The 26,684-nt window shown below is 45.5% G+C and overlaps 1 protein-coding gene across 3 annotated transcripts in view; it reads left to right on the top strand.

Moving 5' to 3' along the window:
• The window catches only part of LOC106583165 (inositol 1,4,5-trisphosphate-gated calcium channel ITPR1), a 178,362-nt gene that overhangs the window by 84,289 nt on the left and 67,389 nt on the right, over positions 1 to 26,684 (top strand). For 2 of the 3 annotated variants that reach the window (XM_045705740.2, XM_045705739.2), the window contains exons 35-39: positions 3,694 to 3,814; positions 4,155 to 4,339; positions 6,072 to 6,220; positions 9,548 to 9,659; positions 17,206 to 17,241. In XM_045705740.2, the coding sequence (XP_045561696.2) occupies positions 3,694 to 3,814; positions 4,155 to 4,339; positions 6,072 to 6,220; positions 9,548 to 9,659; positions 17,206 to 17,241 (603 nt within the window). The remainder of the gene's footprint in view (positions 1 to 3,693; positions 3,815 to 4,154; positions 4,340 to 6,071; positions 6,221 to 9,547; positions 9,660 to 17,205; positions 17,242 to 26,684) is intronic. The other variant, XM_045705741.2, reaches the window with a different exon arrangement.

The following is a 26,684-nucleotide window of genomic DNA, read 5'->3' as shown; positions in this document are numbered from 1 at the left end:
TTTAAAAATAAAGAAAAAATATTACAAATTATTTTTTTCAAGAAAAATGTAGTTTTACAACAATGTTTGTAAGCTTTTAAATGATATCAAACTCACCGGTTTATCTTTTCCAGTGATGAAGACATGAATGTCTCATGGTATGCATAATGGGTCAACTTTGATCACCTTTTTATATATATATATTCTTTAAAAAAAAATGTTAACTAGGCAAGTCAGTTATTAAGAACAAATTCTTATTTACAATGACGGCCTACCCTGGCCAAACCCGGACTACTATCACGGCCGGCAATGATGCATGGGACTCCCAATCACGTGACTCCCAATCACGGCCGGATGCAGCCTGGATATATCCTGATTTCAGGTCTAAAAAGAAACGTTTTCCGTGGGCAAACATGTATAGAAAGTTTTGTTTAAATCAAAAAAGGGATGCTGTCAAAAAGTGATTGAATTCAAATTGGTTTAAGCTATAGGCTCTTAAGTGATTCCTACCAATTTCTGAGAATGTAGATGGTGATTCACAGAACTCTAGACCAGGTGTGTGGTGTGTGCTAGCAATACGGTTTTAAAATGCATCCCTTCCCTGAACATAGAGTGACGTACTGTCAGAGAAAGCCAGTACACACCTCCTTCCCTCAGTTCCTTCAACCTCGTTTGCCATTTCTGTCTTTCATCCTGGAACATGGAGTTAGTCATCATCCTAGCCTTAGAGGGCTGTAGCCTCTTCCTGTGACCGTCTGTAATGATTAGTGTGGCGTTTTCCTGTTGTACAGTCATATCCTTGGTAGACAACATGCAGTAATTGTTGATCATTGTGTTCAATGTCCGTTCTTGTACTTCTTGGTAAACGGCTCGCTCTTCAATTCCTAGAATTAAAGACATTAGACCTTCTAGACCCCTCAAACTGAACTCTGGGCCATGAAGCCAGTTCCATTGCATCGTTTTCATTGTTCCCTTCTAATCATGCACTGATTTAGACCTGTGACACCAGGTGGGTGCAATTAATTATCATGTAGAACAGAAAACTAGCAGGCTCCGGACCTCGTAGGGTAAGAGTTGATTATTATGGGCATCTGCACCAGTGTGTAGAGCAGGTTTCCCCAACTGGTTGCCTCCTGGCCAAATTTGGCCCACAGGTGATTTTATTTGGCCCCCCAAGTTTTCTGAACAATTTTATTTTTTATTTTTGGACAGAATACTGTAAAGACAACAGCAAAATCAGCTGCAAGTATTCCCACGCACAATAGAGAGATGTGATCGTATACAAATGTAATGTGATTATGTTTTAGTCAAATGTTATATCTGTTTGGGCTTTTTACGGTCAATTTGCAGTCAACAAAATATTTGTAACTATATTCCGGCCCCCTGACCATCCGCTCAAGAAAAAATCATCCCGCGTCTCATTCTACTTGATAATCCCTGGTGTAGAGACTGTAAGAGAGGTGACATACCGGGTTATCAAGTGGCTTGTCCTGAATATTGTCACTGACAATTGTTTTATTTTCTGACTGTTTTCATCCTCTTTTGGGGAAAATGATAGAGGTATTTTATTTACATTTATTGGAATGGGGACCACACACATCTCGGTGCTAATGTTTCGTGCGTGAGTATGCAGGTGCAAGTGTTTTTCCATCCCATTACCTCAGCTGGTGTTGGTAGGGTTAAACAACCCTAGCACACATGCAATGTTTCCTCTCCAATTTTTGTCTGAATACAAACTATTTATGTTTAGTCATGTTCAGTTGGTCTGACAGGGTGTTGTCACTGTGGTGTCACACATGAGTTTGGGTGGGCTGGGGCAATATGACGGTGTGATGTTGGTACCTGGTGTTTCACATGGGAAAGCTAACTGCCGCTAAACCCAGCAGTTAGATTCTTCACCTCCACCCTGCTGGCCTGGTTACAGGTGTTATCACCCCTCCCCCTCTACCCTACCACAGTCAGAAGGGGGAGGGGTTTGTGGTGTAAGGTAACAGGTTGTGAGGATGCAGCAGAATCTGAGGCAGATTTCCCATGTGTGCCATCATGTTGTTTCACAGGGTTAGGTGTACATTTTGATTTGTAATGGTGGAGACTTGATATTAAGTGTGAGTTGGAAACATTCCTGTTAGGTGTACAATAGCATGGTTCTATAGACCTTATAGTATTATCTACACTGAACCAAAATGTAAACACAACATGTAACAATTTCAAAGATTTTACTGAGTTACTGTTGATATAAGGAAATCAGTCAATTGAAATAAATGAATTAGGCCAAAATCTATGGATTTCACATGGCTGGGAATACAGATATGCATCTGTTGGTCACAGATAACTTTTTTTTAAAAGGTAAGAGCGTGGATCAGAAAACCAGTCAGTATCTGGTGTGACCCCCATTCGCCTCATGCAGCGTGACATCTCCTTTTGCATAGAGTTGATCAGGCTTTTGATTGTGGCCTGTGGAATGTTGTCCCACTCCACTTCAATGGCTGTGCGAAATTGCTGGATATTGGCGGGAACTGGAACACCCTGTCGTACACATTGATCCAAAGCATCCCGAACATGCTCAATGGGTGATCTGTCTCAGTATGCAGGCCATGGAAGAACTGGGATATTTTCAGCTTCCAGGAATTGTGTATAGATCTTGGGACATGGGGCTGTGCATTATCATGCTAAAACATGAGGTGATGGCGGCAAATGAATGGCACAACAATGGGCCTCAGAATCACGGTATCTCTGTGCATTCAAATTGCCATCGATAAAATTCTATTTTGTTCGTTGTCTGTAGCATATGCTTGCCCATACCATAACTCTACCGCCACGATGGGGCACTCTGTTCACAACGTTGACATCAGCATATCGCCTACACGACACCATACACGCTGTCTGCCATCTGCCCGGTACATTTGAATCTGGTATTCATCCCTGAAGAGCACACTTCTCCAGCGTGCCAGTGGCCATCGAAGGTGAGCATTTGCCCACTGCAGTCAGTTACAACGTCAAGACCCTGGTGAGGACGACGAGCAAGCAGATGAGCTTCCCTGAGATGGTTTCTGACAGTTTGTGCAGAAATTCTTTGGTTGTGCAAACCCACAGGTTCATCAGCTATCCGGGTGGCTGGTCTCAGACCATCCTGCAGGTGAAGAAGCCAGATGTGGAGGTCCTGGGCATGGTCACAGATGGTCTGCGGTTGTGAGACTGGTTGGACGTACTGACTGATTCTCTAAAACGACTTTAGTCGGCTTATGGTAGAAAAATGTACATTCAGTTCTCTGGCAACAGCTCTGGTGGACATTCCTGCAGTCAGCATGCCAATTGCACGCTCCCTCAAAACTTGAGACATCTGTGGCATGGATTTGTGTGACAAAACTGCACATTTTAGTGGCCTTTTATTGTCCCCAGCGCATGTGTAATGATTTTACATTTGACAGTTTTTACATTTCATGCTGTTTAATCAGCTTCTTGATATGCCACCCCTGTCAGGTGGATGGATTATCTTGGCTAAGGTGAAATGCTCATTAACAGGGATGTAAACAAATTTGTGTGTAACATTTGAGAAAAGTAAACGTTTTGTGCTTATCGAAAATTTCAGTGATGTTTTATTTCAGCTCATGATACATGGGACCAACACGTTGCGTTTATGTTTTTGTTCAGTATAGTTGATCTGTTTTATAACTTATTATTAACCTTCTCCCTCTACCTTCTCCCTGTCCCCAGACCAGACAGCCTGTGTTTGTTCAGCAGTTACAGGCAGTGTTCAGAGTGTATCACTGTAACTGGCTGGTCCCAGTTCAGAAGGGCTCAGTGGAGAGCTGTATCAAGGTGCTGTCTGACGTGGGTAAGGAGGACAACACATTCCTAACACTAACCCCCAACACTACTGTAGCTCTGATTTATATCATCAACTAACTAATCTAACAAAGACAACTCAAAGTAATAAGTAGTTCAATGAACTACTCTGGTGTATGTATAGATTTGACATGCTATATAACACTTTATTTATGTATGTTTTCAAAGAAATCCAACTTGATGTTAGTAATTTGTTGTTCTTTTGTTAGTCAAATCCCCTGATGAGGCAGTGGTATTATGATTGGGATGTACTCTAAAGATGAGTGTTGTATCATACTGTCTGTAAGACCTCTACACACACATTATTTGGCTTTCTTGGTGTGTGACAGCTAAAGGGCGAGCCATCGCCATCCCAGTGGATCTGGACAGCCAGGTGAACAACCTGTTTGTGAAGTCCAACAACATCATCCAGAAGACAGCGATGTCCTGGAGAATGTCTGCCCGCAATGCTGCCCGCAGAGACTCGGTACTGACCGCTTCACGAGACTACAGGAACATCATTGAGAGACTGCAGGTGGGTACACTGTGTTTGTGAGTCCGTCCGTCCTTTTAAACGCATCCAACTGTATGGTTTGCAGTGGGGGAAAAAGTATTTGATCCCCTGCTGATTTTGTACATTTGCCCACTGACAAAGAAAGGATCCGTCTATAATTTTAATGGTAGGTTTATTTGAACAGTGAGAGACAGAATAACAACAGAAATATCCAGAAAAACGCATGTCAAAAATGTTATAAATTGATTTGCATTTTAATGAGGGAAATAAGTATTTGACCCCCTCTCAATCAGAAAGAATTCTGGCTCCCAGGTGTCTTTTATACAGGTAACGAGCTGAGATTAGGAGCACACTCTTAAAGGGAGTGCTCCTAACCGCAGCTTGTTACCTGTAAAAAAGACACCTGTCCACAGAAGCAATCAATCAATCAGATTCCAAACTCTCCACCATGGCCAAGACCAAAGAGCTCTCCAAGGATGTCAGGGACAAGATTGTAGACCTACACAAGGTTGGAATGGGCTACAAGACCATCGCCAAGCTGCTGGGTGAGAAGGTGACAACATTTGGTGCGATTATTCGCAAATGGAAGAAACACAAAAGAACTGTCAATCTCCCTCGGCCTGGGGCTCCATGCAAGATCTCACCTCGTGGAGTTGCAATGATCATGAGAACGGTGAGGAATCAGCCCAGAACTATACAGGAGGATCTTGTCAATGATCTCAAGGCAGCTGGGACCATAGTCACCAAGAAAACAATTGGTAACACACTATGCCGTGAAGGACTGAAATCCTGCAGCGCCTGCAAGGTCCCCCTCCTCAAGAACACATATACATGCCCGTCTGAAGTTTGCCAATGAACATCTGAATGACTCAGAGGACAACTGGTGAAAGTGTTGTGGTCAGATGAGACCAAAATGGAGCTCTTTGGCATCAACTCAACTCGCCGTGTTTGGAGGAGGAGGAATGCTGCCTATGACCCCAAGAACACCATCTCCACCCTCAAACATGGAGGTGGAAACATTATGCTTTGGGGGTGTTTTTCTGCTAAGGGGACAGGACAACTTCACCGCATCAAAGGGACGATGGACGGGGCCATGTGCCGTCAAATCTTGGGTGAGAACCTCCTTCCCTCAGCCAGGGCATTGAAAATGGGTCATGGATGGGTATTCCAGCATGACAATGACCCAAAACACACGGCCAAGGCAACAAAGGAGTGGCTCAAGAAGAAGCACATTAAGGTCCTGGAGTGGCCTAGCCAGTCTCCAGACCTTAATCCCATAGAAAATCTGTGGAGGGAGCTGAAGGTTCGAGTTGCCAAACGTCAGCCTCAACCTTAATGACTTGGAGAAGATCTGCAAAGAGGAGTGGGACAAAATCCCTCCTGAGATGTGTGCAAACCTGGTGGCCAATTACAAGAAACGTCTGACCTCTGTGATTGCAAACAAGGGTTTTGCCACCAAGTACTAAGTCATGTTTTGCAGAGGGGTCAAATACTTATTTCCCTCATTAAAATGCAAATCATTTAAAAACATTTTTACATGCGTTTTTCTGGATTTGTTGTTGTTGTTGTTATTCTGTCTCTCACCATTCAAATAAATCTACCATTAAATTTATAGACTGATCATTTCTTTGTAAGTGGGCAAACGTACAAAATCAGCAGGGGATCAAATACTTTTTTCCCTCACTGTACGTGTCTCTGTCTTAACCCTCCCCCCTCCCCATCTCCCTCCTTTCCTCACTATCCCCCCCTGTAGGACATAGTGTCAGCTCTAGAGGACCGTCTGCGTCCGTTGGTCCAGGCTGAGCTGTCTGTCCTAGTGGATGTGCTGCATCGGCCAGAGCTGCTCTTTCCTGAGAACACAGACTCCCGCAGGAAGTGTGAGAGTGGCGGATTCATCTGCAAGTACGTGTGTTTACACTAACAATCCCACCCCAACCCTAAACAAAGTATACAGTGCCTGGGATATTATATGGACATATGGTTAAAAAAAAATCAATAATATTGAAAACCAAATTAAAGAGACACATTGCCAGTTCTTGATGAATGTATTTATTGGTGGGAGGAATTCATCCAAGCACTTCCTTCAGCTCTGTTCAACATGATAACATAACTTGCATGGTGAAGAGCAGGAAGCCACTGGAGGTGTTACGACCGTATGAATAGATAGATCTGGTAGATTGATGGAAGCGGGATATAGACCACATCTCCCAACTCTAACTCAAGGAAGATTGCTGCATTAGATTCTGACTCTCCATCAGTATTAACTTCAGCAGTGTGTACAGCTCTCTGGCCATTCTTAAACAAGCCTACACCCAAACCTGTTGAATTCAGTTGACCACAGACCGTGTATCTGAAGTAGTAGACTCCTCTCACTAGTGCTGTAAAGAGTAAAAAACATACATTATGTTACGTGTACATTTTTTATTTTATTTGTCATCCAGTGGTTGAAATACATGCATAGTACATTGTACCTGTAACTTGGTTCTAAGCCTTGCTGGCGTTTGTGATGACTTTGGGGTAGATCAATGTAGTGTCACGCCACTGTTTATCTGTCTGTGAATACAGCATCTAAGAAGAGAGCGTGCATTCATTCCATTTGGTCATTATTGTTTAATCACTGTCAGCAGCAACACCAGTAGAACTACAGAAGCCCCCATTCTGACAACACTGTCTGGGGGTCATTTTTATACAGTACCTCGGTCATTACGTACGATCAGTCATTGCCTATATTTGGTGACACAGTTGTGTGAGGCCAAGGCCTTCACAAAGAGAACATTTGTGGATAAGATTATTGGTCGTGGGAAGAGTGAACCTGTTATTTATCATGCGTCTGCGTGAATTTCTATTTTCATCTGACATCACCTGAATAGAAAAGTCCAATCAAAAGTGAATATAAACAAAATGAATAAGGTTCTACTTGCAATGACTGTGATATGTGATTAGTTTTTTCCTACAAAACCCATGCTTTGTTTTTACAAGGTTTTATTTTTTTACATGTACGTTCTACACACATGTTACAAGCATGGGAGCTTTCTTCTTGATCAGATAGCCCTTACACAGAACCACACCTGCGGAGATCATCCATTCACATTTACATTTTAGTCATTTAGCAGATGCTCTTATCCAGAGTGACTTACAGTAGTGAATGCATACATTTCATACATTTTTTTCTCCATACTCTGTGTCTCACAAAGACACGGCGGTTGGAACAAAAATCTCCAATTTGGACTCATCTGACCAAAGGACAGATTCCACCAGTCTAATGTCCATTGCTCGTGTTTCTTGGCCCAAGCAAGTCTCTTCTTCTTATTGGTGTCCTTTAGTAGTGGTGTCTTTGCAGCAATTTGACCATGAAGGCCTGATTCACACAGTCTCCTCTGAACAGTTGATGTTGAGATTTGTATGTTACTTGAACTCTGAAGTATTTATTTGGGCTGTAATTTCTGAGGCTGGTAACTAATGAACTTATCCTCTGCAGCAGAGGTAACTCTGGGTCTTCCTTTCCTGTGGCGGTCCTCATGAGAGACAGTTTCAAAATATCGCTTGATGGTTTTTGTGACTGCACTTGAAGAAACGTACAAAGTTCTTGAACTTATCCGCATTGACTGACCTTCATGTCTTAAAGTAATGATGGACTGTCATTTCTCTTTGCTCATCTGAGTTGTTCTTGCCATAATATGGACTTGGTCTTTTACCAAATAGAGCTATCTTCTATATACCACCCCTACCTTGTCGCAACACAACTGATTGGCTCAAACGCATTAAGAAGGAAAGAAATTCCACAAATTTACTTTTAACAAGGCACACCTGTTAATTGAAATGCATTCTCCTACCTCATGGAGCTGGTTGAGAGAATGCCAAGAGTTTGCAAAGTTGTCATCAAGGCAAATGGTGTTTACTTTGAAGAACTCAAATATAAAATATAAAATACACTTTGTTGGTTACTACATGATTCCATATGTGTTATTTCATAGTTTTGATGTCTTTACTATTATTCTACAATGTAGAAAACAGTAAAATAAAGAAAAACTATTGAATGAGTAGGTGTGTCCAAACTTTGGACTGGTACTGTATTCAGTACCGTTCAAAAGTTTGTTGTCACTTAGAAATGTCAGTTTTTGACATTTTTTGTCCATTTAAAGTAACATCAAATTGATCAGAAGTACAGTGTAGACATTGTTAATGTTGTAAATGCCTATTGTAGCTGGAAACGGCAGATTTAAAAAAAAAAAAAAAAAAAAATAAATAAAAAGGAATATCTACATAGGCGTACAGAGGCCCATTATCAGCAATGTGTTCCAATGGCACGTTGTGTTAGCTAATCCAAGTTGATCATTTTAAAAGGCTTTGATCATTAGAAAGCACTTTTGCAATTATGTTAGCACAGCTGAAAACTGTTGTTCTGGTTGAAGAAGCAATAAAACTGGCCTTCTTTAGACTAGTTCAGTATCTGGAGCATCAGCATTTGTGGGTTCGATTACAGGCTCAAAATGGCCAGAAACAAAGTACTTTCTTCTGAAACACATCCGTCTATTCTTGTTCTGAGAAATGAAGGCTATTCCATGCAAGAAATTGCCAAGAAACTGAAGATCTCGTACAACGCTGTGTACTGCTCCCTTCACAGAACAGCGCAAACTGGCCCTAACCAGAATAGAAAAAGGAATGGGAGGCCCCGGTGCACAACTGAGCAAGAGGACAAGTACATTAGAGTGTCTAGTTTGAGAAACAGGCGCCTCACATGTCCTCAAATGGCAGCTTCATTAAATAGTACCCGCAAAACACCAGTCTCAACATCAACAGTGAAGAGGTGAATCCGGGATGCTGGCCTTCTAGGCAGAGTTCCTCTGTCCAGTGTCTGTGTTCTTTTGCCCATCTTAATCTTTTCTTTTTATTGGCCAGTCTAAGATATGGCTTTTTCTTTGCAACTCTGCCTAGAAGGCCAGCATCCTGGAGTTGCCGCTTCACTGTTGACATTAAGACTGGTGTTTTGTGGGTACTATTTAATGAAGCTGTCAACATTTTCCTACTAAACTTATTTGAATGCACTGACTGTTAAGTCGCTCTGGTTAGGAGTGTCTGCTAAATAACAAAAACATGAATGTGAATGTGTGCACAACACCGCCACTCCAACATGGTGTCTCCCAAACCCACCCATCCAGTCAATCCTCTTGTGACCTCAGCCCCATGATTAGTGACCCCATGGTGACCTTTGACCCTGTCTCTCCCCAGGCTGATCAAACACACCAAGCAGCTGCTGGAGGAAAATGAGGAGAGGCTGTGTATCAAAGTCCTGCAGACCCTCCGAGAGATGATGACCAAAGACCGAGGATATGGAGAGAAGGTAGACCACCAGCCACATCACATCTTACCTTACATCCAACTGCAGCCCTGAACATCTAAGAACATCTCTTTCTTTCAATCACAGTTGGATCGATGAACAGTTCTGTCTAGTGTCTAACCTCCTCTTTTTAGGATTGCTCACATTGTAATACTCATCAACCAATGTCTGGGTGGGTTATATTTATTCTGATGTGATATGGAATTATATGGGTCTTTATAATGAACACACACACTCACACACACAGCTTGGCCAAGCTAGACTGACCTCATGAATACTTGGCTGGCCACTACCTAACCTGCATGGCCCAATGAAAGCATCCATGTGTGAGGACAAGCATGAAGATGTACTGTAGCTCCCGATGGTCCATCTTCATAGAAAAGCTATTGGTTCAGAATGGATGGAATTTCCCTCTTCTATTATACCAAACACTTTTCAATCTGTGTATAACACCTTTTACTATGGAACGCCATTTGAGTCTTTGCGTGTCAAAAATATACACGTCAATTAACACTATTTGATGCGTCAAATAAGCTTTTAATTTGACACTACAAATAACAAAATTCTATAGACCCTTTTCCAGTATGCGACACACGGATGCGTGCGACTCTTGGCGTCATTAAGAAAGCCAACACCATCCCAGTCAACATAGCCTAGATTAAAATGTTTATTACTTCTAAACAAAATAACTTTTTGGGTTTCTCATACGCTTACAATTATGTTTGTTTTGATTCTTCCTTGAAAAGTTGCTAAGATTATATTTCATTGTGATCTTTGTAAAATAAATATTTTGGATGCAGCAGTTGTTGGCTAGAATGCTATCGCTAATTGATATAGGCTGTGCAAGCCAAGCGCCACCACTATGATCAGTAGCACTGTCAAAGCTGCTGTAAAAAAATGTGTTTACAATACTACTTTGGTAATAAGGCATTATTTCTTTGACCGAATGGAAAACGTCTGTGTGAGCATTTGAAATAAGATCAGGATCAAACGAGCAGGATCAAAAATGTTAGATACAGATGTTATTAGCAACTGGGGTAGCTAGCTAACTTTAGCTTGATTACCTAGTTAGCACCAATGCCTGAAACAGCCTGAAAACAATGACCAGCAGAAACTGCAGTTATTTTCAATAATAGCTAGGCAGCCACTTGTGTTCCTATTGAAATCAAATTTCATTTCATGAAAATAACTAGCTCACTAGCTATTTGTACATCCCTTTCAATCCCCCTAGAGTCGTTAGACACACCGGTGCGTAAATCTAAGTTACATAACAAAAACACATCTGCCGGTGTTGCACTTCCGCATCTGCAGTGAAAGGTGGCAGAGCTATAGCGGTGTTTGTCAGACCATGAGACATCCCGCAAGTAGGTTTTCTAACGAAAACGCCTGTAGCATCTGAATGGTTTGACCGAAAACTATTGTGTTGTCCGTTTTGCTCTATGACCCCCACAAGTGTCAGGAGACTCGTCTGAAGTCAGTACAGTCAATGTGCCAATTCTGTTTAGTAGTGTCCAAACCATTTGGGCTACAAACTAATGGGACCCCGCTATGGAAAGGGGAGATTCTCACGATGGTGTTCTCCATTTTGCTATACGACCCCCACAAGTGTCACGGGACTCGTCTGAAGGTACCCGGTACTGGTAAAAAAAATACTAATTGAGGTAATGAAGGTAGTTTTGTGCCTACCCAAACAAAGGGGTTAAATATGTGTTAAAAAATATATACAGAACCAGTCAAAAGTTTGGACACCTGCTCATTCAAGAGTTCTTCTTTATTTCTATGAACTAACACATAGAATCATGTAGTAACCCAAAAAGTGTTAAGCAAATCAAAATATATTTTACATTTCAGTTTCTTCACTGTAGCCACCCTTTGCCTTGATGACAGCTTTGCACACTCTTGGCATTCTCTCAACCAGCTTCATGAGGTAGCCACCTGGAATGCATTTCAATTAACAGGTGTGCCTTGTTAAAAGTTAATTTGTGACATTTCTTTCCTTAATGTGTTTGAGCCAATCAGTTGTGTTGTAACAAGGTAGGGGTGTTGTACAGAAGATGGCCCTATTTGGTAAAATACCAAGTCCATATTATGTCAAGAACAGCTCAAATAAACACAAAATCATTACTTTAAGACATGAAGGTCAGTCAATCTGGAAAATTTCAAGAACTTTGAATATTGAGTTACCTCTGCTGCAGAGGATATGTTCATTAGAGTTAACTGCACCTCCGATTGCATCCCAAATAAAAAGTAACAGACACATCTCAACATCAACTGTTCAGAGGAGACTGCGTGAATCAGGCCTTCATGTTCGAATTGCTGCAAAGAAACCACTACTAAAGGACAACAATAAGAAGAGGAGACTTGCTTGGGCCAAGAAACACGAGCACTGGACATTAGACCGGTCTGTCCTTTGGTCTGATGAGTCCAAATTTGAGATTTTTGGTTCCAAACGCCAAGTCTTTGTGAGATGCAGAGTAGGTGAACGAATGATCTCCACATGTGTGGTTCCCACCGTGAAGCATGGAGAAGGAGGTGTGATGGTGTGGGGGTGCCTTGCTGGTGATAATGTCAGTGATTTATTTAGAATTCACGGCACACTTAACCAGCATGGCTACAATAGCATTCTGCAGTGATACGCCATCCCATCTGGTTTGCGCTTAGTCCCACTATCATTTGCTTTTCAACAGGACAATGACCCAACACACCACCATGCTGAGTAAGGGCTATTTGACCAAGGAGAGTGAAGGAGTGTTGCGTCAGATGACCTGGCCTCCACAATCACCCGACCTCAACCCAATTGAGATGGTTTGGGATGAGTTGGACCACAGAGTGAAGACAAAGCTGCCAACAAGTGCTCAGCATATGTAGGAACTCCTTAAAGACTGTTGGAAAAGCATTCCAGATGAAGCTGGTTGAGGGAATGCCAAGAGTGTGCAGAGCTGTCATCAAGGCAAAGGCTGGCTACTTTGAAGAATCTAAAATATATTTTCATTTGTTAAACACTTTTTTGGTTACTACACGATTCCATGTGTGTTAATTCATAGTTTTGATGTCTTCACTATTATTCTACAATGTAGAAAATAGTGAAAATAAAGAAAAACCCTTGAATGAGTAGGTGTGTGTCACGTTGTGTGTGTAGGTGGCAGGGAAGTCAGGCGCAGGAGAAACAAACTTGGTGTAACTGGAGTAGTTTAATAAAGTTAAAAACAAACTCCAAAACCAAAGTACATAATAAAATAAACATGGGTACAATAACCCGTCACGCACCAATCCAACAACACAAGCACATAACAACAAACAATCTCTGACAAGGACATGAGGGGAAACAGAGGGTTAAATACACAATGAATGGGATTGGAACCAGGTGTGTAGGAAGACAATACAAAACCAATAGAAAATGAAAAATGGATCGATGATGGCTAGAAGACCGGTGACGTCGACCGCTGAGCACCGCCTGAACAAGGAGGGGCATCGACTTCAGTAGAAGTCGTGAGCCGCGCGTCGACACCAGCCTCGGGGCGACCCGGACGACGAGGTGCAGGGCGATCCGGATGGAGACGGTGGAAATCTCGCAGCAGGGAAGGATCTAACACGTCCTCCACTGGAACCCAGCATCTCTCCTCCAGACCGTACCCCCCACAGTCCACGAGGTACTGAAGGCCCCTCGCCCGACGTCTCGAATCCAGGATGGATCGAACGGAGTACGCCGGGGCCCCCTCGATGTCCAGAGGGGGCGGAGGAACCTCCCGCAACTCAGCCTCCTGGAGCGGGCCAGCCACCACCGGCCTGAGGAGAGACACATGGAACAAGGGGTTAATGTGGTAATCGGGGGAAGCTGTAACCTATAACATACCTCGTTCACTCTCCTCAGGACTTTAAATGGCCCCACAAACCGCGGACCCGGCTTCCGGCAGGGCAGGCGGAGGGGCAGGTTTTGGGTCGAGAGCCAGACCCTGCCTCACAACTTTCTGGCACAGTACGGCGCGCTGAAGGTGAACGCGGGCGGCGTCCCATGTTTCCTCCGTGCGCCGGAACCAGTCGTCCACCGCAGGAGCCTCGGTCTGACTCTGATGCCAATGGAGAGAGGTTAGTGGAGGAGTGGCGGAGCGAGTTCTGGGCCATCTCTGCCCAGGGCACAAACGCTGCCCACTCCCCCGGCCGGTCCTGGCAATAAGACCTCAGAAACCTTCTCACATCCTGGTTAACTCTCTCCACCTGCCCGTTACTCTCGGGGTGAAAACCTGAGGTAAGGCTGACCGAGACCCCCAGACGTTCCAGGAACGCCTTCCAGACCCTTGACGTGAACTGGGGAGCCCCGATCAGACACTATATCCTCAGGCACCCCGTAGTGCCGGAAGACGTGTGTAAACAGGGCCTCCACCGTTTGTAGGGCCGTAGGGAGACCGGGCAAAGGGAGGAGACGACAGGACTTAGAAAAACGATCCACAAAGACCAGGATCGGGGTGTTACCCTGTGAAGGTGGAAGATTGGTTAGGAAATCCACCGACAGGTACGACCACGGCCGTTGTGGAACGGGTAAGGGTTGTAACTTACCTCTGGGCAGGTGTCTAGGAGCCATGCACTGGGTGCACACTGAGCAGGAGGAAACATAAACCCTCACGTCCTTAGCTAAAGTGGGCCACCAGTACCTCCCACTAAGACAGCGCACCGTCCGACCGATCCCAGGATCACCAGAGGAGGGTGACGTGTGGGCCCAATAGATCAACCGATCGCGGACAGCAGACGGAACGTACCGACGCCCAGTTGGACACTGAGGGGGAACGGGCTCTGCACGTGACGCCCGCTCAATGTTCGCGTCCAGCTCCCACACTACCGGCGCCACAAAACAAGAGGCTGGGAGTGTGGGAGTGGGATCCATGGACCGCTCCTCTGTGTCATACAGCCGGGACAGTGCATCTGCCTTAACGTTCTGGGAGCCTGGTCTGTTAAAGAGGGTAAACACAAAACGGGGGGAAAACATGGCCCACCTTGCCTGGCGAGGATTCAGTCTCCTCGCCTCCCAGATGTACTCCAGATTGTGGTGGTCAGTCCAGATGAGAAAGGGCTGTTTAGCACCCTCAAGCCAATGTCTCCACGCCTTCAAAGCTTTGACGACAGCCAACAGCTCCCGGTCCCCCACATCATAGTTTCGCTCTGCCGGGCTGAGCTTCTTAGAGAAGAAGGCACAGGGGCGGAGCTTCGGTGGCGTACCCGAGCGCTGAGAGAGCACAGCTCCTATCCCAGCCTCGGACGCGTCCACCTCCACTATGAACGCCAAAGAGGGATCCGGATGGGCCAACACAGGAGCCGAGGTAAACAGAGCCTTCAAGTGCCTAAAAGCCCCGTCTGCCACAGCCGACCACTGCAAGCGCACTGGGCCCCCCTTCAGCAGTGAGAACTGGAGCAGCTACCTGACCAAAACCACGGATAAACCTCCAGTCATAGTTGGCAAACCCTAAGAATCGCTGCACCTCCTTCACCGTGGTGGGAGTCGGCCAATTACGCACGGCTGCAATGCGGTGACTCTCCATTTCCACTCCTGGCGATACCCTAAGAAGGAGATGGACTGTTGAAAGAACAGGCATTTGTCAGCCTTGTCGTACAAGTCATGCTCCAACAGGCGACCAAGCACTCTGCGCACCAGGGACACATGCTCGGCACGTGTAGCGGAGTATATCAGAATCATCGATATACACAACTACACCCTGCCTGTGCAGGTCCCTGAAAATCTCGTCTACAAAGGATTGGAAGACTGATGGAGCATTCTTCAACCCGTATGGCATGACGAGGTACTCATAATGCCCTGAGGTGGTACTAAATGCCATCTTCCACTCGTCTCCCTCTCGGATACGCACCAGGTTGTACGCACTCCTGAGATCCAGTTTAGTGAAGAAGCGCGCCCCGTGCATTGACTCAATCGCCGTGGCGATCAGAGGTAGCGGGTAACTGTACCCCACCGTGATTTGATTGAGACCTCGATAATCAATGCACGGACGCAGACCTACATCCTTCTTCTTCACAAAAAAGGAACTCGAGGAGACGGGTGAAGTAAAGGACCGAATGTACCCCTGACGCAGGGATTCGGAGACATATGTCTCCATAGCCACCGTCTCCGCTTGCGACAGGGGATACACGCTGCACTCCTGGGAGGTGCAGCGTTTACCATGAGATTTATCGCACAATCCCCCCATCGATGGGGTGGCAATTGAGTTGCCTTCTTTTTATAGAAGGCATGAGCCAAATCGGCATATTCAGGGGGAATGCGCACGGTGGAGACCTGGTCTGGACTTTCCACTGTAGTAGCACCAACGGAAACCCCTACACACCTACCTGACCACTCTCGCGACCACCCCGTGAGAGCCCTCTGTGGCCAAGAAAAGGTGGGGTTATGACAAGTTAACCAGGGTAGGCCCAGCACCACGGGATACGCAGGAGTGTCAATAAGGAAAAGACTCATCTTTTCCGTGTGACCCCCCCCTGCGTCACCATACTCAAAGGAGCGGTGGCCTCCCTGATATACCCTGACCCTAATGGTCGACTATCTAAGGCGTGGACGGGGAAAGGCACATCCACGGGTACAATGGGGGTCCCTAAACTATGAGCAAACGCTTTATCAATGAAATTCCCAGCCGCGCCTGAATCTATTAGCGCCTTATGCGGGGAAAATTCAGGAAAAGTGACAGACACAAATATTTGTGCAACAGAGGGCTCTGGGTGAGAATGGTGCCAGCTCACCTGGGGTGAGGCCAGAGCGCCCTGCCTGCTGCCTCGATTCCCAGAGGAACCAACCCGGGCACTGACAAGCACTGTGACCTCTGCGGCCACAGATGGTGCACGAGCGGGAACCCCCTCCGGTCTCCCTGCGCACCGACCATCTTGAAACAATTCCATATGTCAGGTTAGCACCAGCATCATAGCATATGTATCGGTGAATCGCTGTGACATATGAAATAGGATTGATTAGTGTAATCAATGTTTAATAACTGTGTAAAAAAAAAGTAATGAAAGTGTTAAGTGAATTACAATCCTATCCAGGTCTACAAGCTTATTTGACTCGTCAAATAGTATTCTTTTTTTATTAATTTAACCCTTATTTTACCTGGTAAGTTGACAGAACACATTCTCATTCACAGCAACGACCTGGGGAATAGTTACAGGGAAGCTGGTGATGATTAGATGACCATGATGGTATGAGGACCTCTACTCTTACAATAAGTGCCATGGGATCTTTAGTGACCACAGAGAGTCAGGACACCTGTTTAACGTCCCATCCGAAAGGCAGCACCCTACACAGGGCAATGTCCCCAATCACTGCCCTGGGCATTGGGATATTTTTTTTAGACCAGAGGAAAGGGTGTCTTTTCTAAAGTATTACATGTTTGCTAAGGTACACATGACATGAGTGCTTTGAAGACTGTATTTATCTGTTGTCTGAATAAAGTCGATATATGTTCCCTTATGTTGTGGTGTTTCGTTGTTCACAATGGTACAGCAGCAGCCTGTATCCTCCCTATGCTAACCAATCTAACCCTCCTCTCTTCTCTTTCAGCTCAGGTCCTTTAATGATGAAATGGATATGCCGGAGGTTGTTCCTCTTTTTCTTCTACTTCTCGATCCCTCTTTCACTTGTTCTGTCAATGTGCCTTTTCCTCTTAAATGTAGCTCTGTGGTTGTGTCTGGATGTGGTGGTGATACGTGTCTGTAGGTAGTACGCCTGGGCTTGTAGTGGTAGTTCTGGTTTGCTTTCTCTCTCACCTGCTCTCTCTCACCCTCCCATTCAGTAAGTAAATCTAAGTGTGTGTGTGCATTAGCCAATAGTGTTGTGCTGTTCCAGAGTCCCATGCTGGTAAGGCAGGCTGTCAGTGTGTTTGGACATACCCAGTCTCTCTAAGGCACCTTTGATGGCGGTGGAGGAACTTATCATGAGGGTCCTCAGTTGCTCACGAGTCGTACCCACTTGCAATATGTGCAATTATACACATTTTAGAGAACACATTGCATTTTAAAGCAAGTTTGCGGCAATTCTACACATTTTGCCATGGGGCAGAGAGAAGATTTTGCAATATTATAACACATTTTATGCATTTATACACATTTCCTGCAATTCTACACATTTTGCCATAGGGTGGAGAGAAATGTTTGCAGTTTTTAATGTGCTATCTGAGTGAGACTGACTAACAAAACCAATATTTTGCTGACATGGGCTGATTGAGTGACTATCAGTGACTGACATAAGAGAAAAACTGCTGGTGCGCCACCCAATTTTGAAGTTGCACCTTGTGTGTTCTACTATTCTAACTCGCAACAGTAAGTTGAGTTGTTTTAATGTATTTTTTATAGAGCCTTCAAAAGGGCTGTGGAATGTGTGTACATGGTTCCTTCAGGAACATCCCTCCCTATTTCACCAGAAGGATGAAGGGAGCTTTCAGGAGGAGCTTTAGTCAATGATACTGCAGCAGGACCAGGAGTATTTCCTATTCAGGAAGAACTGTGCAGTGAAATGTTGTTTTACAGGATCAGCCATAGTAGTACGGCGCTCCTGGAGCAAATTAGAGTTAAGTGCCTTGTTCAAGGACACAAATCAACAGATGTTTCACCTTGACTACTCAGGTATTTGAACCAGCAACCTTTCGGGTACTGGCCCAACGCTCTAAGCGCTAGGCTACCTGCTGTCATAAGAGGAGAGTGTAATATAACTTCTGATACTGTCTGTTTGACCTATAACATGAATTTTGGACCAGTAATGTTGGCTTCTCATATGTGTGCCATTTATTTACCTTCTTTTCGCAATTTCCTGATTTTAAGTTTTCCTTTCTCTCCATTCTCTACCTTTTCAGTGTCTTCCTCATTCTACGTGAGGTCTGGGCTTTCCCCAGGGTGTCAGTAGGGGGCACTGTGACGGTATATCTAGGACTAGGAAGGTGTGTGTGTGTGCGGCTGTGTCCTAGTTTTCCCTGCCTGCAAGTTGCATGATTCCTGGGCCACTGCCAGCGCTGGGGCGATGGTTACATAACGACCGGGCCGGCTTTTTTTATTTTTCCTGGAACTCAGCCTGCCTCTCTCTATACCTCTCCCTGCCTCTCCCTTTGCCTGGAACTCAGCCTGCCTCTCTCTATACCTCTCCCTGCCTCTCCCTTTCCCTGGAACTCAGCCTGCCTCTCTCTATACCTCTCCCTGCCTCTCCCTTTCCCTGGAACTCAGCCTGCCTCTCTCTGTACCTCTCCCTGCTTCTCTCCCTTTCCCTGGAACTCAGCCTGCCTCTCTCTATACTTCTCCCTGCCTCCCTCTCACTGGAACCCAGCCTGCATCTCTCTATACCTCTCTCTGCCTCTCTCTCCCTCTCCCTGGAACCTAGCCTGCATCTCTCTCTATACCTCTCCTTGCCTCCCTCTCCCTGGAACCCAGCCTGCATCTCTTTCCATACCTCTCCCTGCCTCTCTCCCTCTCCCTGGAACCCAGCCTGCCTCTCTCTATGCCTCTCTCCCTTTCCCTGGAACCCAGCCTTCCTCTCTCTATACCTCGCCCTGACTCTCTCTCCCTGGAACCCAGCCTGCCTCTCTCTATGCCTCTCTCCCTTTCCCTGGAACCCAGCCTTCCTCTCTCTATACCTCGCCCTGACTCTCTCTCCCTGGAACCCAGCCTGCATCTCTCTCCATACCTCTCCCTGCCTCTCTCCCTTTCCCTGGAACCCAGCCTTCCTCTCTCTATACCTTGCCCTGACTCTCTCTCCCTGGAACCCAGCCTGCATCTCTCTCCATACCTCTCCCTGCCTCTCTCCCTTTCCCTGGAACCCAGCCTGCACCTGTCTTTATACCTCTCTCTCCTTGGAACCCAGCCTGCATCTCCCTCTATACCTCTCTCCCTGCCTCCCTCTCCCTGGAACCCAGCCTACATCTCTCTCTATACCTCTCTCTCTCTCTGCCTACCTCTCCCTGGAAACCAGCCTGCCCCTTTCCCTGGAACCCAGCCTACATCTCTCTCTATACCTCTCTCTCTCTCTGCCTACCTCTCCCTGGAAACCAGCCTGCCCCTTTCCCTGGAACCCAGCCTACATCTCTCTCTATACCTCTCTCTCTCTCTGCCTACCTCTCCCTGGAAACCAGCCTGCCCCTTTCCCTGGAACCCAGCCTGCGTCTCTCTCTATACCTCTCTCTCTCTCTCTGCCTACCTCTCCCTGGAAACCAGCCTGCCCCTTTCCCTGGAACCCAGCCTACATCTCTCTCTATACCTCTCTCTCTCGCTCTGCCTACCTCTCCCTGGAAACCAGCCTGCCCCTTTCCCTGGAACCCAGCCTACATCTCTCTCTATACCTCTCTCTCTCTCTGCCTACCTCTCCCTGGAAACCAGCCTGCCCCTTTCCCTGGAACCCAGCCTGCGTCTCTCTCTCTCTACCGCTCTCCCCTCCCTCCACTGATGTGTGACCTTCAGAAGTAATAGCCATTAAAAGTACGGAGGAGTTGTTGTCCCAGAGACACTGGCTTTGCCTTTGCAGGAGGGACATATAGGGGGTACAGGGTCGGAGGCTATAGGGGGTGCAGGGTCGGAGGCTATAGGGGGTGCAGGGTCGGAGGCTATAGGGGGTGCAGGGTCGGAGGCTATAGGGGGTGCAGGGTCGGAGGCTATAGGGGGTGCAGGGTCGGAGGCTATAGGGGGTGCAGGGTCGGAGGCTATAGGGGGTGCAGGGTCGGAGGCTATAGGGGGTGCAGGGTCGGAGGCTATAGGGGGTGCAGGGTCGGAGGCTATAAGGGGGGTACAGGATAGCTATCTACAGCCTTTCCTATCCACACCTGTTAAGTGCCCCTCCCTCCCTCCTTGCCGCCATCTCTGATGTAATAACAAGGCGGTATGGAGGAAAGCAAGCCAGACAACCTCGCCCACTCTACCTTCTCTAGCCAACGTTTCTCCCTCTTTCTCCCTGATTCCTCCTCTCTCTCCTTCCTTTTTCCTTCCATCTCTTAGCTCCTTTCAAATGTCATTCAAAACATCCCACCTTTCTCTCTCTTCATTTTCTCTTTCCCCTTTTCTCTTTTCCTCTCTCACACGTACAGTCCTGCAGACTCACACTGTGTCTGTAGTCTAAGTGGAGTTGTTAGTGTTCTTTCTGTGGCGTGATAGTGTTGTTTCTGTGGCGTGATAGTGTTGTTTCTGTGGCGTGATAGTGTTGTTTCTGTGGCGTGATAGTGTTGTTTCTGTGGCGTGAGAGTGTTGTTTCTGTGGCGTGATAGTGTTGTTTCTGTGGCGTGATAGTGTTGTTTCTGTGGCGTGTTAGTGTTGTTTCTGTGGCGTGTTAGTGTTGTTTCTGTGGCGTGATAGTGTTGTTTCTGTGGCGTGATAGTGTTGTTTCTGTGGCGTGTTAGTGTTGTTTCTGTGGCGTGTTAGTGTTGTTTCTGTGGCGTGTTAGTGTTGTTTCTGTGGCGTGATAGTGTTGTTTCTGTGGCGTGATAGTGTTGTTTCTGTGGCGTGATAGTGTTGTTTCTGTGGCGTGATAGTGTTGTTTCTGTGGCGTGATAGTGTTGTTTCTGTGGCGTGATAGTGTTGTTTCTGTGGCGTGATAGTGTTGTTTCTGTGGCGTGATAGTGTTGTTTCTGTGGCGTGTTAGTGTTGTTTCTGTGGCGTGATAGTGTTGTTTCTGTGGCGTGTTAGTGTTGTTTCTGTGGCGTGATAGTGTTGTTTCTGTGGCGTGATAGTGTTGTTTCTGTGGCGTGATAGTGTTGTTTCTGTGGCGTGATAGTGTTGTTTCTGTGGCGTGTTAGTGTTGTTTCTGTGGCGTGATAGTGTTGTTTCTGTGGCGTGTTAGTGTTGTTTCTGTGGCGTGATAGTGTTGTTTCTGTGGCGTGATAGTGTTGTTTCTGTGGCGTGTTAGTGTTGTTTCTGTGGCGTGTTAGTGTTGTTTCTGTGGCGTGATAGTGTTTTTTCTGTGGCGTGTTAGTGTTGTTTCTGTGGCGTGATAGTGTTGTTTCTGTGGCGTGTTAGTGTTGTAGTGTGTTGGAGGTGATCCTCACACCAGCTGGGCTTTTTTTAAATGTATTTTATTTCACCTTTGTTTAACCAGGTAGGCTAGTTGAGAACAAGTTCTCATTTACAATTGTGACCTGGCCAAGATAAAGCAAAGCAGTGGGACACAAACAACAACACAGAGTTACACATGGAATAAACAAACATACAGTCAATAACACAATAGGAAAAAAGTGCTTGTGGCGCCTCTCCTTTACTCCTGTGAAAGTGGATCTCCTCAGCTCCACTGAGGCAGAGCAGGAGAATGTGTGTGGGTTGAAATGTAGGTCACACTTAATGCTCATGAACATGTATGGTTTGTTACTTTATGCGCTGCTCTCAAATATGTTTGTAGTACTCTTCAATTCTGTTCCAACTAACAGGGGTGATCAGTTTTGTTCCAGCCCAGCACTAACTACAGATAACGGCCAAAATAAAGAAAACACTTGAGTAAATGAGGGATACAAAGCATATTGAAAGCAGGTGCTTCCACACAGGTGTGTTTCCTGAGTTCGTGAGCAATTACCATCCTATCATGCTTATTGTCATGTCTAAAGATGCCCAGTTGCCCATTAATTTGGCTACCATGGCTAGAAGAAGAGATCTCAGTGACTTTGAAACCGGGTTAAAAGGGTGTCTCTGTGTCTGTTACCAGATCTCAACCCAATTGAATGCTAATGGGAGATTCTGGAGCAGTGCATGCGACACTGTTTTCTACCACCATCAACAAAACACCAAATGATGGAATTTCTTGTTGAAGAATGGTGTCGCATCCCTCCAATAGAGTTACAGACACTTGTAGAATCTATGCCAAGGCGCATTGAAGCTGTTCCTGCCTCTCGTTGTGGCCCAACACCCTATAAACACACTTTATGTTCGAGTTTCCTTTATTTTGGCAGTTACCTGTATCTCGATTCAACACATCAAGGGCTTCAATATTGATTGATGTTGGTTAGGGGAAGGCGAATGATGTTTGTCAGTGTTAGGCTAGAACCCTGTGGGTTGACTGGGTTCCCCAGAACCAGGATAGGAAACCACGGGTGTACACTTAAGTGATTGACGGTTGAATGAGGTATTTCAGAATGTACCGTATGGACCAACCTTAGCTTGGCAACTGATAGGTGAGGCCGTGACTGCAGAGTACACGCACATTCACATACATCCTCCGGCTGAGCTGGGGCCTGTGTTGCCTCACTCAGTTTGTTATGTAAGGTAGTAGAGTTGGCTCCACTGCAGATTGCCAGGTTTCAAATCTTCCTTTAACACCTGGGCCCAGGATTTAAAGAGGAACGTAAATCACTTAGAGGGACCTGGGCTTTGTTCAGAAGGGTCTAACATCACAGAACAGTCAAATACAAATGGTGTACAGCAGATCTGATACTCATGTAGAATAGGGAATTGTATCAGCTCTATACATTACATATCCATCTGCCACGTTCTGAATTATTATTTCACCTTACTAAATAGGTCCCCATGGTTAACCAAGTACGAAGGTAGTTCCGGACCAGCCAATTGTTACCAAAAGAGAGTTGACACTCACTAGGCTGGAACTCACCTTGGCTCCAGATTGGGTGGTACAGGTTTGAGAAAAGCAGGTCAGTTGCAGTGAAAATGACAGAGAGGGCAACAGACTATTTTAATTAGGTTCCCTTGATGTCTTTATGGTGTTTGGACACAGTGAGCAGCCAAGCGGTAAACCCCAGGATCCATTTCAGTCACAACGAAACTAAACATGACTGTCTCCCTCCGCCTGCTAAAACACAAACACATGGACGTGCACCCCCCCCACCCCAAAAAGGGGATGTTTTTGCATTCGGCATGTGTGTGTACATGTACTTGTCCGTGCGCGTGTGTGTGTACACGTAAAACTGTACTTGTGTGTTTCCTCTAATGGGGAAGCTGGAGATGTCAGAGACCGACAGCAGGGGCTTGCCGCGGGGAGATTCCAACTCGGTGGAACGGTTGTTGGAGAGGATGTGGTGAGCATGAGGAGTTGCTGTGCGGTCACTGTGGTCGGCCCGTGGGCGGTGTGGAGAGGGAGCAGATCTGCTCTGATCAGCAGGCTGTGTAACGGTGGCTGTCTGGTTTTGATGTGGTCATGGTGGGGGAGGATGGTGTAGCCACTTCTGACTGTTTGACTGACCTGCAGTAGGACAACCTCTAACCTGCCGCTGCTTCCCTACTGGGACACATATAACAGAAACCCTAACCCGAATTGTAACCATAAACCTAACCCCTATGCTTATTAAAATAGCCTTTGTCCTCATGGGGATGTGAGAAATGTCCCCACAGGGGATAATTTTCCTTGATTTACTATCTTTGTGGGGACTTTGGGGGATTTTCATTACCCCCAAGGATAGAACAACCCCTCTACACACCTACAGCCCTCTGGTTATGGCAGAGCCCCTGTGTTGTCCTGTCTGACCTTGTTTCAGGGGGACCCATGGTTGTGCTGGCAGAGCTGTCTGACCTTGTTTCAGGGGGACCCATGGTTGTGCTGGCAGAGCCCCAGTGTTGTGTTTTGTTGTGTTATTCTCTCTCTGTGTTGTTTTGGTGACATATGGACTCGAAGCTCCTGTGTGTCACTAGTTCAGTGTCCTGGTTCCCTCTTGAGCAACATTATGTTAACCCCCTCTCTCCCTCCCCCATCCACACCTCCCTTCACTCCCCTTCTAGTGTTTCTGCTTCTTATGTAATGAACATGATTTCATGGGAGTCTGGTCCTACTCCAAGCAGTTGTAGCTAGCTACCAGGAATTACGAATGTAGATACTGTATTTAGATGATTCATGTGTAGCTAGGGTTGCACATTTTGGGGAATATTCAGAGGTGGAAACTTTCCGTGGGAATTAATGGGAATATATGGGAATTAATGGAAATATATGCAAATTATTATTAATGCCAATTAAATCTAGATGTTTGTTGCATTGGATATATTTACCATGACACATGGAGACAGAAACATAAACCTTTTACCTTATCTTAAGTAGACATAATTGCAAATTATTAAATCCTTCCAATAGAAATTCAAAAAAAGACTATTTAGTTACGAATTGAACTTCAATTAAATGAGTTGACTCTTCACATGGGATGATTTCACTGAACAACAAAAGAAAGGGAATATTGAATGATCCCCAATGATCCATCGCATCTCCCAAAAATGTTTTCAACATAAAATGATAGTCTAGAAACTAAAGCGTAGGGTTGGCTTCCACTCAGGCTTCCATGTCTTCTCCCTGGACCTCCTCAATGTCCACCTCTTGAACATCAGACTCTGAGGCCTCATCTTCACTGTCACTTTCCAACCTTGTTGAGGATGGCTTGTTGTCAGGCTCAAAAAGACAGAAATTTGCCGTATGGCAACCAATCTTTCAACCCTTGTATTGGTCAGCCTGTTGCGTGCTTTGGTGTGTGTGTTCCCAAACAAGGACCAGTTGCGCTCTGAGGCGGCTGATGTTGATGGGAGTTGGAGGATGATGGAGGCAACAGGGGAAAGCGCCTCAGATCCACAAAGTCCTTTCCACCAAGTGGCTGATGAGATATGTTGGCACGACTGCCATATTGCATCTCCATCCCAAAGCCCTTGCTTGGAAGTGTACTTCGCCAGACTGCCAAGAGCTGCTATAACTTGATGATCCTTCACATACCTAACCATTTCCTTGACTCTCTTGTAGAGTGTATCCATTATTTTCAGTGCCATGATGTCCTTGAGGAGCAGATTCAATGCATGAGCAGCACAGCCAATGGGTGTGATGTGAGGGTAGGACTCCTCCACTTGAGACCAAGCAGCCTTCATGTTCACAGCATTGTCTGTCACCAGTGCAAGTACCTTCTGTGGTCCAAGGTCATTGATGGCTGCCTTCATCTCATCTACAATGTAGAGACTGGTATGTCTGTTGTCCCTTGTGTCTGGGCTCTTCTAGAATACTGGTTGAGTGGTGGAGATGATGTAGTTAATAATTCCTTGCCCTTGAACATTCGACCACCCTTCAGAGATGATTGCAATACAGTCTGCGTTCTCTATGATTTGCTTGACCTTCACTTGAACTCTGTTGAACGTTGCATCCAGCAAATGAGTAGATAAAGCATGTCTGGTTGGAGTGGTGTATGCTGGGCCGAAGAACATTCAGAAATCTCTTCCAATACACATTGCCTGTGAGCATCAGAGGTGAACCAGTTGCATATACAGCTCAAGAAAGATATTCATCAGCATTTATCTGACTATGTTCCTCCCTTGAGTCAAAAAAAACTACTGATTCCAGGAGGACCATGAGCTGTTGCTATCGATAAGGTGTCTGATTCATCTTTTTCACCTCGAATAGAGATAGAGGGACTTTTGTCAGAGGTTGCTTGTTGTGAGCGCTGAGGGAACTTTATGCACTTGGCCAGATGATTCTGGATCTTTGTTGCATTCTTCACATATGATTTGGCACAGTATTTGCAAATGTACACCACTTTTCCTTTTACATTAGCTGCAGTGAAATGTCTCCACACATCAGATAGTGCCCGTGGCATTTTTCTGTAAAGATTAGAACATTTTTGGAAAAAAAAACAAATACAATTCCATGTACAGATAAATAGTTTAGCAGTTTTATCTTACAAAGTAGTTGTTTAATATATGTTTTAAAATGAAACATGTATGGAAACAGGTGAATTAACACTCAGTTAGCAGGGTCAAGCAAGCTAAAACCCACATGGTAGCAAAAACTAACTTGCAGAAATTGTTAATTAGGTAGAAATGATTTAAACACACTTTGCTGTAGGCTACTATTTTACTAGTTAACCTGTTATGGCTAGGGGGCAGTATTTTCACGGCTGGATAAAAAACGTACCCGATTTAATCTGGTTACTACTCCTGCCCAGTAACTAGAATATGCATATAATTATTGGCTTTGGATAGAAAACACTCCAAAGTTTCTAAAACTGTTTGAATGGTGTCTGTGAGTATAACAGAACTCAAATGGCAGGTCAAAACCTGAGAGATTCCTTTACAGGAAGTGGCCTGTCTGACCATTTCTTTAACTTCTTTGCCATC

This window comes from Salmo salar, chromosome 22, assembly GCF_965601325.2.
Source record: "Salmo salar chromosome 22, fSalSal1, whole genome shotgun sequence".
Classification (NCBI taxonomy): Eukaryota; Metazoa; Chordata; class Actinopteri; order Salmoniformes; family Salmonidae; genus Salmo; species Salmo salar.
This window is presented reverse-complemented; position numbering and strand designations above follow the sequence as displayed.